Here is a 13,463-nt window from a genome sequence, read left to right on the forward strand (position 1 = left end):
AAATAGCCTAATCAATAGAGACATAAGTAGAATTGCGGCTAGACTTTCAATAATCCACTTCAAGCTTGTTTTTGTTTTAAAGACGTTCGATTTAGCAAAAATAGTGTTAAAATGTTCGCCCTTGCAAAGTCAAATGACATCGAGAATCGTGAGTTGCGTTCATCGAAACTTGAGCTTCAAATTTCACGATTTTATCTATTTCAAAAATGATACATGAAGTCAAGGCCCGTAGGCCATATTATATATTATTGTAAGATTTGCATTTTCCAATCAGAAATGAATAATATTTTAATGATTGACGATTGTATTTGTCAACTATAGATATCAGGGTTAACGTTGTAGGAGGGAGAAACTCAAAACATTGGCGACTTTTTCAGTCGAGAGAATAGAACTACAAATCGATACAGTTTCAAATGCTCAAACAGTCAGAATAATAGCATTTTCCACGAGTCGCGATGATACTAAGCTTTGACGACAAAGTGCTGAAGTGAATATCAATCAATCTTGATTTAACCTTTATTAACCTCTCAGCTCCAATTGAATTTAAATAATCACAAAGTTAGACGCATTACACCTGGGCATCGGATCGACACTTTAAACATCATTACAGTTGATCAAATCCTACATCTTCGTCTGTATCAAAAGACCATTGTTCAAGAGTGTACCTCGTGCGTTTTGACCAAAGTATATTCAATCATCAAAGTAAACTTGCTTCGAAAAAATAAAGAGAAACGAGACTCGGTTAGTACATCAATGAATCATTTCGAAGGGCTCAAAAGCATAGACAAAATGAGCTTCGATAGCCCGGAGCCGATACAACTAGACGAGTTGCGAGAAGCAAAGATACGCGCAGTAGAAATGGAGAAAACGATGCGTTGGTGGTCGGATTGCACGGCAAACTGGCGAGAGAAATGGAGTCAGGTAAAAAATGAACGAAACAAAGCGAGGGAGGAACTCAAAGCGTTAAAACAAAAGCTCCAAGATGCCAAAGATGAAATCTACCATCTGAAGCGAGAACGCAACGACTTCAGGGACGAGAATGAACAACTGAGGAAACAAGTGGATAAAATGGACGCGGAATTAAGACGCGACCGACGTGCGTTCGTGGCCCCAATGAAACCGATGACAGAAATTTCCTCAAATTCACCATCGGAGTACAATACGGAGTCTGTTCAGCACACAACAAGTAAGGCCTTATTGATTTCACATCAAGAATGTGATAAAATTTCTTCACTCAAGCATGTGAAAAACAAAAGATTTCGAATCAGCTGCAAAAATGCTGTGATGATTATATCAGTCCATCGAAAAATTCTTTCGTAGTGATGATTATCAAACTCGTGATGATTATCAAACTCTGTGTCCGTTACACGTTAGCGGTTGCATAATCCAGTAACTTTATTAAAATGTTTTTACGATTTTCTTGAAAAATGAGACATGCATTTTATTCATTGATAACTAATAACAAACTCAGCCACCAGTTTCATATCTGTACACAATCAATAAACTTTTTCCTTCTTACTTCACTTGTACTATAGAAGTTGTGAAAAAACTGACCACCTTCAGGATGATGTGATGGACGCAAAGAAATTCGTGGAAATGACAAAAACTCTGGATGAAAATTTACTGATACAAATTCCAAAGATGAACGCCTTCGTGAAAATATTGATAAAGAGGATAAATTCGAGGAAAACAATACCGAATTAGAAGAAAAATTAAGACAGACATCGAAACCTTGAAAGAAAAATTAAAACCGCAGAAGATAACGTTGCTGAAGAGATTCGGTGAGATGATTTATTTGCTTTTCTGTTTCCTTTCTTTAAAAAAAACATAGGTATATTTCTTCATGAAATGTGATAAAAAGCAACGAAGGTGAGAAAGTCAAGCTAGACAAAGTAAGAAGGCAAATCTATCAACTATTACAGGAGTTTGACAACTGTTCATACTATTGCGTGAAAGACCAAGTCCATCTCATACCTCACAATGGTTTTTATGAATAAAGGAAAATATTCCGTAAGACGTGTATGAAAATTTTGATGATTGCATGAGATTTGACGTCTTCGTTTTCTAAAATTCTTTGGTCTTTGTCAGACTGAAACAAAACTTTAATTAACTCATTCAGAATAATTATTGTACCAGGGGGTCGTATTAGAACGAACTCAATCATCAACGACAGCAAGGGAGATAGTATTTGCTGCAGTGTGGCCAAATATTCGACTTTTTTTATGTACTAGATTAGGTTTGATGAGCCCAGACTGTTCTACCTGTTTGATAAAGTTGTGAAGTTTAAAACAGGAGAGGTTAAGCTCATCCGACCGAATCTGGTACAAAAATTTGCATATATGTTTACACTCATTTGCTTCCCATCCAACTCACATCTGGCGAGCAAAACGTGATGTTCATATAACGTCAAAACAACCTGACAATGACATTTGAAGCTACTTTAGCAAACATTTATTTAGGCTAACATAAGTCAACATCACTCGCACAAATCTCTAGAACCACGACACAAAAAAGATTGCAGTCCCAGTTACTTTATACATACGATCCTCAGCAGGCGGGCGCTTGCTTAAAAACTGCTGACTTTTATACCACGATATGACTGAGTGGGTGTCCTGTTGTATGATGATATGATTTCAAATTCTCGCTTATGGTGCATGATGATATGATTCCTATCTAATGAGACAGGATGCTCACTTAGATTCCTCCCATAATACAAATTCTTGTACATGTCTATATCATCACACACAAATGAGATCTTGGGCACTTGCTGCCCGGTAAGCCAGAATGTTAACGGATAAGTTTGTCTATTGAGTATACATAAGTTCCAGAAATATTCTCAAAAGGAAAAATGACAGTTCAAATCCTTAATTCTGTCAATATTTTCATCCATATGAACACGCGTTTCAAGGATGGGCGAGATAAAAAAACTTCCCACTTCATCCAGGCGGCACCACATTAACAAGGCGTCATAGATATTTCTGCTGTGTGATATAAAATTGAGTTTGGATATTTCAAATTGATGTTTAAAGATTTCATCGCTGATCCTGTTGTTAGAAAACAATGGAGTTCAGTTTAGAGTGTTTTTAGTCACAGAAATCCGTCATTCTCTTTTTCTTTAATTTTGTGAGATTAAAAAGAGAAGTCTCCAAAACGTTAGACAGAAATATGATATTTTATATCTTACCATAGATTAAAAAACGAAGTTACCAAAACGTTAGACGAACTTAGAGAAGAAATGGAAAAGTTGAAAGAGTCTCTCGACCACGAAAAAAACCTCAATGAAAATGTTTTGAACGAGGTATCACGTGAAGTTATCTTTTAGTGGACGGTCGCCCACATGACTTTAACAGATTTGCATTGTTAAGGAACTGTAAAGTCATAAATCTATACGTCTCCATGTTGACATTCTCATGTTTCAAAATAGTTCTTCTGTAGAGAGGGCACCCAAGACGTAAACCAAATTACATACTTAAATGAACAAAATGCATACGATTTATAGAAACATTCTCATGCCTTGAGGTAGCTATTTTTTGAAGAAAATCGTGAATGGTGGACCGCAGTGGATTTACGTAGACAGCTTCAGATGACTACGTATCGCACTCTTAGTCAAATTATAAGCTTTCTAACGCGAAATGAACTACCCCCTTTCATCTAAATGCTACAAAACTTATTATGAAAACTTATTATGAAAACTTACTATGACAACTGTACTCATGCCTCGTGCGTCCAATTGCAGCTTAATCAACGGAAGGAAGAAAATGAGATTGTGAACAACGAAAAGTTGTCATCTGGCAACGTTCGTGTTACATATGGTGCAGACAGCGTGGATAGAAAAGTCAAAGATCTTCGCTCAGAGGTATGTTAACTATGCAATAAGAAGATCAGAAAATGTTTAACCATGACTGTTTGATCTCGTTGCATTTGATCCCTAAAGCAAAAAAATCTGTTACAGAACAAAATTCTTTAATTGCAGAACAAATGTGTGTGACAACAGGACAAAATTCTCCAATAGAAGGGAAATGCAGCTGTCATGATTTTTCTTGTCTATTTCCTGCTTATTTATTATCAAAAAATGGCGCACTTTTCAGACCCAAACTAGTTTCTGAAATCTCCCACAGATACATCCCATAGCTTTCTGTAACATTAAGGACGACAACAGCTGTAACACCTTTTTGTCATTACAAATTGTTTCAGATCGAAAGATTGCAGAAGGAGAACTCCAGCGAATGGAACAAACGAGAGAAACTAGAAACTCAAAAGTTGAATGCAGAAAGAGAAAGCAAGAAGCTTCGACATCAATTGACGGTAAAACGAGAAAAAGTTGTTTCAAAATATACCGAAGTAGAAAGTGAATAGATAATTCCTCATAATTGGTTTCACAGGATTTACAAAATGAAATGAAAACGAAATCGGACGAGATCAAACAGGCTACAGATACGAAGTTAAAACAAATACAGAAAGAGTTAGACGAAAAGAAAAAGGTATTGGATATAGAAGACCAAAAGCTAATTTACTGAGCTAAGTTATATTTCTAAGAACAATAAGGACATTACTGACACTACAAGATGCTATGTACTCTACGAAGGACATGATTATGGGAGCAATCATGACTTATCCTCTACAAACAAATGACGCAATTGGGAATGTACAAATGATTCGTTTTGATAGGTCTTTTCAATCACGTGTTCTCTTAGGAAATGAGCGAGCTCAAGACATCACACTTGAAATTAAAAAAAATCTATCAAGATAAGGTAAGCTGTGATAATGTCTCTGTATGAAGAGGCTCTACAACAGAATACTGACATTTGTAAAATAAACACAATGAAACGCGTGCGCTGATTGGTCTAGAGCTGTGTTTGCATTAGCCTGTGCAAAACATCCGAGCTCAACCAATCAAATCATTCATAACAATCAATCAGACAAAGAGAATTTGAAAATCGATTATGAATACATTTTAGAGGAAAAATTAAAATGTTTGGCTTTTTCACATTGTTTTATTTTATAAAAGAAATAAAAGATGTTTTTCGTGTTTGCATTGACTTATGCAAACTTCGCAGACCTTTGTGAGAATCCTCAACCTTCGGTGTCGGGCTTGCACTAATCTGCTCTCGAGTTCTCCCAAAGGTCTCTTCGGTTTGCATAAGCCTGTGCAAACACAGTAAACATCTTTGATATCTTAAATAAAAAAATAATCGTCGTCCCTCCTATATAGACTTTTGTTCGAATGCTAAATGCCAAAGATGTTCTCCTTCTTGTGTATATAGAAAGAAGACGTTTTACATAATAAGACGCGCTTGGATCAACAAGATGAAGAAATCAGGAAACTTCGAGGAAGAATTGACGAGTTAAAAATGAAACTAACTGCAGCAGAAGATGAGGTACAATTTCTCGTAGAACAGAAAAATTACGATTCAACTTCAAGTTTACTGCACATTGAAGACACGATAAAACCCAGAGGGTCTAGCAGTTTTGTTTTGACTAACTGAAAACTTTTGCCTTTTTGAAAGATAACAAAAGCAGACAACGGTTGACAAGAAGTGATTTTCCATGCAAACGTTATTTGATTACATTTATTTTATTAATCATCAGTTTCGCCAATTATAAAAAGATAAAACGGTCGTTTCTCATTTCAGCGTATTTTGCGTCGCTTGTCCACAGAAAAAGATATTTTAAAAGACATGTTATTGTAACAACAAAACCAAGTGACCTTGTAACTCTGTCCTGACTGCTATATTTGTATTCCGTTAAACCATATATTCTAAAACACTAAGCATGTTTAATCTTGTTTTTATAAACTATTTCATCTCGATGCTTCCTCAATATTAAGAACTGTTCAAAGTTTTCAAACGTTTTTAACCATCAAATGAAACGTCGAACCGCTCACGCAGAAAAAGCCAACCGGCAAACCTTTAATTTACTTGAGCGATTAATTCTCTGCATATGCGTTTGAAGGTCGATCAGAAAGAAAATCTGCAGCGAAAACTACAACGACAGTTGGACGATCAGACACAGCAATGTCAAGTGCTTCAAGTTCAAATGGAACATTTACAGAAAAGGTAAAGATAGGAAGACTTCGAGTAATAGTGGCGACTGAGGAATAGCTCTGATCATTTGTAAAGTGTATCTTCATCGTCAAATTGTACAATACAGGTACTCCTTAAGCTTAAGTTAGAAGAGTGTGTACACAAGGGGATTAAATTAGACACATTTAAGTATGCTCCATTACATCCACTAAGGTCCATCATTCTTATTCAAACTTCAGGTGTGCTTAGAAAACCGAGACTTTATCATCATATATGTACATGGACATGATTTAATAGGAATGTTTAGGAAAAGGGCTTGTTTTCCTACACTTCACAAATTATTTCTGTTTAGGTGGATCAAAATGAGCAAAGGTAATCGAATAAGCAAACGTGGAGATAGGAATAGCTACAGAGATGAGGACGAAGATGATGATTTACTGGAATTAGATTTATGATAACAGACTCGGGGAACACTGACCGAATCACCATTTTAAAGCGAATTTAAATATTTGATCAAGATAATTCGTTGTATGATAGATACAAACAAAACATAATTCTAGTTAGTCCATGGTCATAAATCGTAACACTGTAGATAAGTGAAAATTGATACTTGAAAATTTTTACAACTATTAATCGTTTTCTGTAAACAGAAATAGAACAAATAAATGCAGATGTTTAAGAGTTTCTCATTAGCAAACCACCCTTGGCTGCGTAACCAGAAACTTTATAGAAGGGATGATGAACATTTGAGAAAAAACAAACTCGTACTGGTAACATTTTTTCTCACGTAAAATGTCATGTATTTTAGTTGGTTAAACCTGACTTAACTTGATATATTAGAGACAGAGGCGTTACTGGAACGTTATTTGCGGGTGTGTATGTTCATATATTCAGTTGTGCCCAACTGATTTCTTTTCAAATTCAATTCACTTTCAAAAGAAATCAGCAGGGCACAAAGGAATATATGAATATGGACCCCCCCCCCCCTCAAATTAACGTTCTAGTTACACCTCTGATTAGAGAAGCAAACACAGCGCGATTGAGTTAAAAACACGGAGACCGTTTTTCATATTTGAATGCAACCAGATATTTTCAAATATTTTGTGTTCCTTTTATTATCTGTCGAATTTTTTAAAAACAATTTTCATGGATACATACACTTGCGTCCACAGCACCCTCCCCGTTTACGGGACTGCAAACAAGTGCAAAATTAATTTGATTTTCAATAAAAGTCGAAGTTTGCATATGCAAGTAAAAGGGATTATTCATAATATATTATTATTTGCTGCTATGAATAGCTTATTTGCCATGTTGCATGATAATTATTTTAACAGTTCTAAAAAGTTCTGTCGAAAACCAATAGCAAACCAAGGTTTTGAACAGTTTTTTTTAGAACTGCCATTCACCATGGCAAATACTCCATTCAAAGCAGTATTTAGATTTATTACCACAACTAAATCTTCATTTATTACTTTACATAACTATGTATGCGAACAAATAGAAAACAGGTTTCGAAAACAGGTTTTCTACAATGAACAAATAAATAACAACCAACTTGTTGCTATGACATTGTCATGTCCACGAAATTGTAAAAATCGTCAATATTTTTATCGGCCGTGTCCTTGCTGGAGGATACGAAAGCGACTTCCGACGTGCTTTCTCCATCAAACAACGCCATGAAAACTTTATTGCAAACCTCGACGCAATTATCGCCGTTGATCTCAAGTCCTATCGCAGTACCTGAAACGTGCAGATATATTTGAAATTTTGCGATATTTATCTCAGCGAGCGATCTTTCTATAATATGAATACGAATTTAGCTACTAAAGATTTTTAAGGTGAAAATGCAGAATTATTTAGCAGAAGTGAAAATTCCGTCTGACCGTACTACTACCTCGCTCAATTTGTCAATTAAATGTGAATCAATTCTCAATCAACAGATAAACATTGCGTTTGTAACCTCACAGAAACTAGCAGAAAAAGTGGGCAAAGAACAACTACGTGGTAAAGAACTTCTTCAAGGTGAACTATAGTCGGATGCTGCATGGGGAATGGAATAACCACAATCAATATAGTCAGGAAAACTAATAAAGGAAATGCCATTTGGGACTTATTGATCTAGAAAAACAGTAAAGAAAATGGTGGGTGGGAATGGAAAACAGCCATACCTTGTTGTAGATGACTTAAATCACGCTCTCTGCCAAACACCCGTTGAGCATCTTCACTACTCATTTGAATTTCCTTCGTACGAACCAAGTCAAAGGAATTCTAGAAAATAATAAGAGAACGTGTTACAAAAATAGGTTTCCAAGAAACAAACATCGCTGAAGACGACATGTGAGGTGAATTACAACTAAAATTTCCACAGAATACACCAACAAAAAGAATGATACATAAAATTCAAACAATTGCTGTCATTAAAATGCAAAAGTCAGCAAGCTTTACCAGACGCATTTCGCGGAGGAAAGACTTCGCGTTGTGTGTCGCTCCATTTCTGGGAAAGAAGACCACTAAGCATGACTGAAAATGAAGAAATTGAAGACACAACGTTATTTGAAAGTTGAAAAGGATTAACACGAAAGACATGCCACAAGTGTGTTCTTCTTTAAACAACACGAAGGACATGCCACAAGTGTGTTCTTATTTAAAAACACGAAGGACATGCCACAAGTGTGTTCTTATTTAAACAACACGAAAGACAAGTCACAAGTGTGTTCTTCTTTAAACAACACGAAGGACATGCCACAAGTGTGTTCTTCTTTAAAAAACACGAAGGACATGCCACAAGTGTGTTCTTCTTTATAAAACACGAAGGACATGCCACAAGTGTGTTCTTCTTTATAAAACACGAAGGACATGCCACAAGTGTGTTCTTCTTTAAAAAACACGAAGGACATGCCACAAGTGTGTTCTTCTTTAAAAACACGAAGGACATGCCACAAGTGTGTTCTTCTTTAAAAACACGAAGGACATGCCACAAGTGTGTTCTTCTTTAAAAACACGAAGGACATGCCACAAGTGTGTTCTTATTTAAAAACACGAAGGACATGCCACAAGTGTGTTCTTCTTTAAAAACACGAAGGACATGCCACAAGTGTGTTCTTCTTTAAAAACACGAAGGACATGCCACAAGTGTGTTCTTCTTTAAAAACACGAAGGACATGCCACAAGTGTGTTCTTCTTTATAAAACACGAAGGACATGCCACAAGTGTGTTCTTCTTTATAAAACACGAAGGACATGCCACAAGTGTGTTCTTCTTTATAAAACACGAAGGACATGCCACAAGTGTGTTCTTCTTTAAAAACACGAAGGACATGCCACAAGTGTGTTCTTCTTTAAAAACACGAAGGACATGCCACAAGTGTGTTCTTCTTTAAAAACACGAAGGACATGCCACAAGTGTGTTCTTCTTTAAAAACACGAAGGACATGCCACAAGTGTGTTCTTCTTTAAAAACACGAAGGACATGCCACAAGTGTGTTCTTCTTTATAAAACACGAAGGACATGCCACAAGTGTGTTCTTCTTTATAAAACACGAAGGACATGCCACAAGTGTGTTCTTCTTTATAAAACACGAAGGACATGCCACAAGTGTGTTCTTCTTTATAAAACACGAAGGACATGCCACAAGTGTGTTCTTCTTTAAAAACACGAAGGACATGCCACAAGTGTGTTCTTCTTTAAAAACACGAAGGACATGCCACAAGTGTGTTCTTCTTTAAAAACACGAAGGACATGCCACAAGTGTGTTCTTCTTTAAAAACACGAAGGACATGCCACAAGTGTGTTCTTCTTTAAAACACGAAGGACATGCCACAAGTGTGTTCTTCTTTAAAAAACACGAAGGACATGCCACAAGTGTGTTCTTCTTTAAAAACACGAAGGACATGCCACAAGTGTGTTCTTCTTTAAAAACACGAAGGACATGCCACAAGTGTGTTCTTCTTTAAAAACACGAAGGACATGCCACAAGTGTGTTCTTCTTTAAAAACACGAAGGACATGCCACAAGTGTGTTCTTCTTTAAAAAACACGAAGGACATGCCACAAGTGTGTTCTTCTTTAAAAACACGAAGGACATGCCACAAGTGTGTTCTTCTTTAAAAACACGAAGGACATGCCACAAGTGTGTTCTTCTTTAAAAACACGAAGGACATGCCACAAGTGTGTTCTTCTTTAAAAACACGAAGGACATGCCACAAGTGTGTTCTTCTTTAAAAAACACGAAGGACATGCCACAAGTGTGTTCTTCTTTATAAAACACGAAGGACATGCCACAAGTGTGTTCTTCTTTATAAAACACGAAGAACATGCCACAAGTGTGTTCTTCTTTATAAAACACGAAGGACATGCCACAAGTGTGTCCTTCTTTAAACAACACAAAGGACATGCCACAAGTGTGTTCTTCTTTATAAAACACGAAGAACATGCCACAAGTGTTTTCTTCTTTATAAAACACGAAGAACATGCCACAAGTGTGTTCTTTATAAAACACGAAGAACATGCCACAAGTGTGTTCTTCTTTAAAACACACGAAGGACATGCCACAAGTGTGTTCTTCTTTAAAAACACGAAGGACATGCCACAAGTGTGTTCTTCTTTAAAAACACGAAGGACATGCCACAAGTGTGTTCTTCTTTAAAAAACAAAGGACATGCCACAAGTGTGTTCTTCTTTAAAAACACGAAGGACATGCCACAAGTGTGTTCTTCTTTAAAAAACACGAAGGACATGCCACAAGTGTGTTCTTCTTTAAAAACACGAAGGACATGCAAGTGTGTTCTTCTTTAAAAACACGAAGGACATGCCACAAGTGTGTTCTTTAAAAAACACAAAGGACATGCCACAAGTGTGTTCTTATTTAAAAACACGAAGGACATGCCACAAGTGTGTTCTTATTTAAAAAACACGAAGGACATGCCACAAGTGTGTTCTTCTTTAAAAACACGAAGGACATGCCACAAGTGTGTTCTTCTTTAAAAACACGAAGGACATGCCACAAGTGTGTTCTTTTTAAAACAATGTATCCACCTCTTCCGACTTTTATCACACCACAATTCTCTCTCCTCTGATTTCTTTTAAAGAGCATACGACAACGTCATGCGATCTCAAGACTTATATGTCGATCTCATCTGCCTTCTTTCTAAGACATTTATCTAACTCATCTGACCATCTGACCTTCTAAAACTATACATATTTACCTCATCCGACGTCTTTCTTCGTGATCCCAAAGTGACAGGAACGACACTTGAATCCAGATCAGCAGATACCTCTATTTCAGGAAACTTATCGGGTGAAGGAAATGGAACATACTCGTTCACATTGGCATCCTTCATTCAACAAACAAAAAGGCACATTCAACTTTGAAATGCTCAAAACATAAGCAGCAAAGAGATACAATTAGTCTTAAAAGTATTGGAAGAATACTCGGATGTATTTTTTTCATACTTCTTCCCAACATACATACAGGGTACCTGGGATGACGGAGGGATGTTATAAACTAGATTACCTTGGGTAAGAGGGTCCATGTTTTCACATCATTGGCTGGAGTGAAATCGTGAATGTTACTCCAGTTGTTGTTGAAAATACTGAGACCAGCGTCATCAAATTGACCTTCAAGTACAATAACAAAACAAAATTTAAAAACATAACTTTCTTTGAAAAAAAACAAGGACATATACAAAATGGAAATATGGTGAAATCTTAGCTTCTCACCGTCCTATCAACATATGCATGCAAGACTTGTTGATAAAACAAGTGCTCAGCCTAACCATTATAGTTTCATTGTGTATTCTGTGTGAGTGTTTACTTATAACATGCAAAAACAACATGTTTCTACAGAAATAAATAATCCTTATGATATGAAATGTACATAATACTGCGTAGCAAGAACAAATTTGCCAGCAGGCTTCCCCGCCACTAGTCATTCAATGATTTTCCTCACCCTGCAAGTTGGGATAGTTGTACTGAAAGCAACCAAACTTCATACCAGTAGAAGACTCAATGATTGGCTGTGTATTGCAGCACAAAAATACGTCCAATTGTTTACAGTCTCTTGTTCTAAAAAGTTTGCCCAAAACTTTTATACGACAGATAATGTTAGATTGAAAATTGAGTTGGACTAATGTTCGAACAATTATAAAGCTCCTTGAGGTCACTCCTTACCATATGTGTTTTGAAAAACCTTATTGCATATTCACAAAATTGCAATGCCTCTTATCTACAAACCTCTAGCTTTTGGGTAGTATGAAGTATCTGATCATACGATGGGAGGGGCTGTTGTGTTGATTTACACTCACCCAAGCTAACTTTTCTCATTATGCTACTGGACTACCTATCTTAATGGTTAACATGCAAAAACCAAGGGGGGAGGTATGTAGTGTTGATTTCCACCCCACCCCAAGTGAGAGTCTTCTCACTATGCCACAGAGGTACCTACCTAAACTGTTGACATGCCACAACAAACTTGCAATCTGAGCAATCTCGTATGTAAACACTGAAAATTTGAAATATTAGTAAAGTTAAATTATCAGAGCAATGTTATATGATTTACTTTTGAAAAAAATTTCTTCACCTTCCTTTACTTGGGCCGATGAATATTCGACAATTTATGCAATCATCGACAGATACTGTAGCTGAATGATCAAATATATAGATGTCACTTTTCTAGAAAGAAAAATCACTTGTAAATCAATTGAGCAATTGCTATTTGTACAAACCAAGACTTACTTCACAATTTTGAATAATACATTGCTGTCCGCTTAGTTGTCCTGGCATTCTACCAACAACTTGCTCCACTTCATTCTGGATGATAAAATTACTTGTATCAACGTCCCCACGTGTTTCCCTAAACATTTAATGGAAAATGCTTCATTGTAGTTCAGAAAACATAGTCAAGGTCTGATTGGTCGAAAAGCGCAAAGCATGAATGAAAGGGTGTTCCTTCAGCATGCCCGAGATTCAGAAGTCTGATGTGGAATTTCATTTCAAAAAAACATACACAAGATAAAAGACACGCGAGCAAATATATGCCCTAATTCCACATGAATGTGAAAGTCACGATGTATTGATTAATGAACGGCATACAACAGCTAAAACGCTAAAAGTGTCAATTAATTATCCAAATGATGACATTTAATAAAGCATTTGACGAGAAAACCTTCAGTCAAAAGGCACTGACCATTAATTTACGTACCAGCTATAAACTTTAGGTTTTGTGTCTTTGCTTTCTTCGTCCAATTGCGATTTCTTTTCCGAAGACTGCAAACAGCCCATTTCATGCCTTGTTTGTTAACCAGTAACTAAATGATGATGTCAAATCAATGAAATCATTCAATAAACAATCAACAACTTTGCCACTCGTCCTCATTGGCATCTTTTATTTTAATACTCCATAGCAACTGGCCTTTTGTTGCCAAGGACATCAATTATTCATAGC

At 36.3% G+C, this 13,463-nt stretch overlaps 2 protein-coding genes across 2 annotated transcripts; one reads left to right on the forward strand and one right to left on the reverse strand.

The window, feature by feature from the left end:
- Positions 1-39: 39 nt before the first annotated feature.
- On the forward strand, positions 40-6,708 carry LOC124437178 (coiled-coil domain-containing protein 102A-like). Its single transcript, XM_046987186.1, has 10 exons — positions 40-1,186; positions 1,718-1,781; positions 3,190-3,298; positions 3,737-3,856; positions 4,195-4,305; positions 4,383-4,481; positions 4,695-4,751; positions 5,265-5,378; positions 5,953-6,056; positions 6,376-6,708. Exons 1-10 carry the CDS (start codon positions 754-756, stop codon positions 6,476-6,478), a joined length of 1,314 nt encoding a protein of 437 aa, XP_046843142.1. The 5' UTR covers positions 40-753; the 3' UTR covers positions 6,479-6,708.
- Positions 6,709-7,237: 529 nt separating this feature from the next.
- LOC124436645 (protein XRP2-like) lies at positions 7,238-13,421 on the reverse strand. Its single transcript, XM_046986621.1, has 10 exons — positions 13,221-13,421; positions 12,755-12,872; positions 12,600-12,691; positions 12,465-12,521; positions 11,970-12,085; positions 11,535-11,638; positions 11,227-11,355; positions 8,469-8,543; positions 8,192-8,291; positions 7,238-7,763 (listed from the first exon to the last, which is right to left on the reverse strand). The coding sequence occupies exons 1-10, from the start codon at positions 13,298-13,300 to the stop codon at positions 7,585-7,587; spliced, it is 1,050 nt and encodes a 349-aa protein (XP_046842577.1). The 5' UTR covers positions 13,301-13,421; the 3' UTR covers positions 7,238-7,584.
- Between the last annotated feature and the right edge of the window lie 42 nt (positions 13,422-13,463).

The sequence above is a fragment of the Xenia sp. Carnegie-2017 genome, unplaced genomic scaffold, assembly GCF_021976095.1.
Source record: "Xenia sp. Carnegie-2017 unplaced genomic scaffold, XeniaSp_v1 HiC_scaffold_16, whole genome shotgun sequence".
In the NCBI taxonomy this organism is placed as follows: domain Eukaryota; kingdom Metazoa; phylum Cnidaria; class Anthozoa; order Malacalcyonacea; family Xeniidae; genus Xenia; species Xenia sp. Carnegie-2017.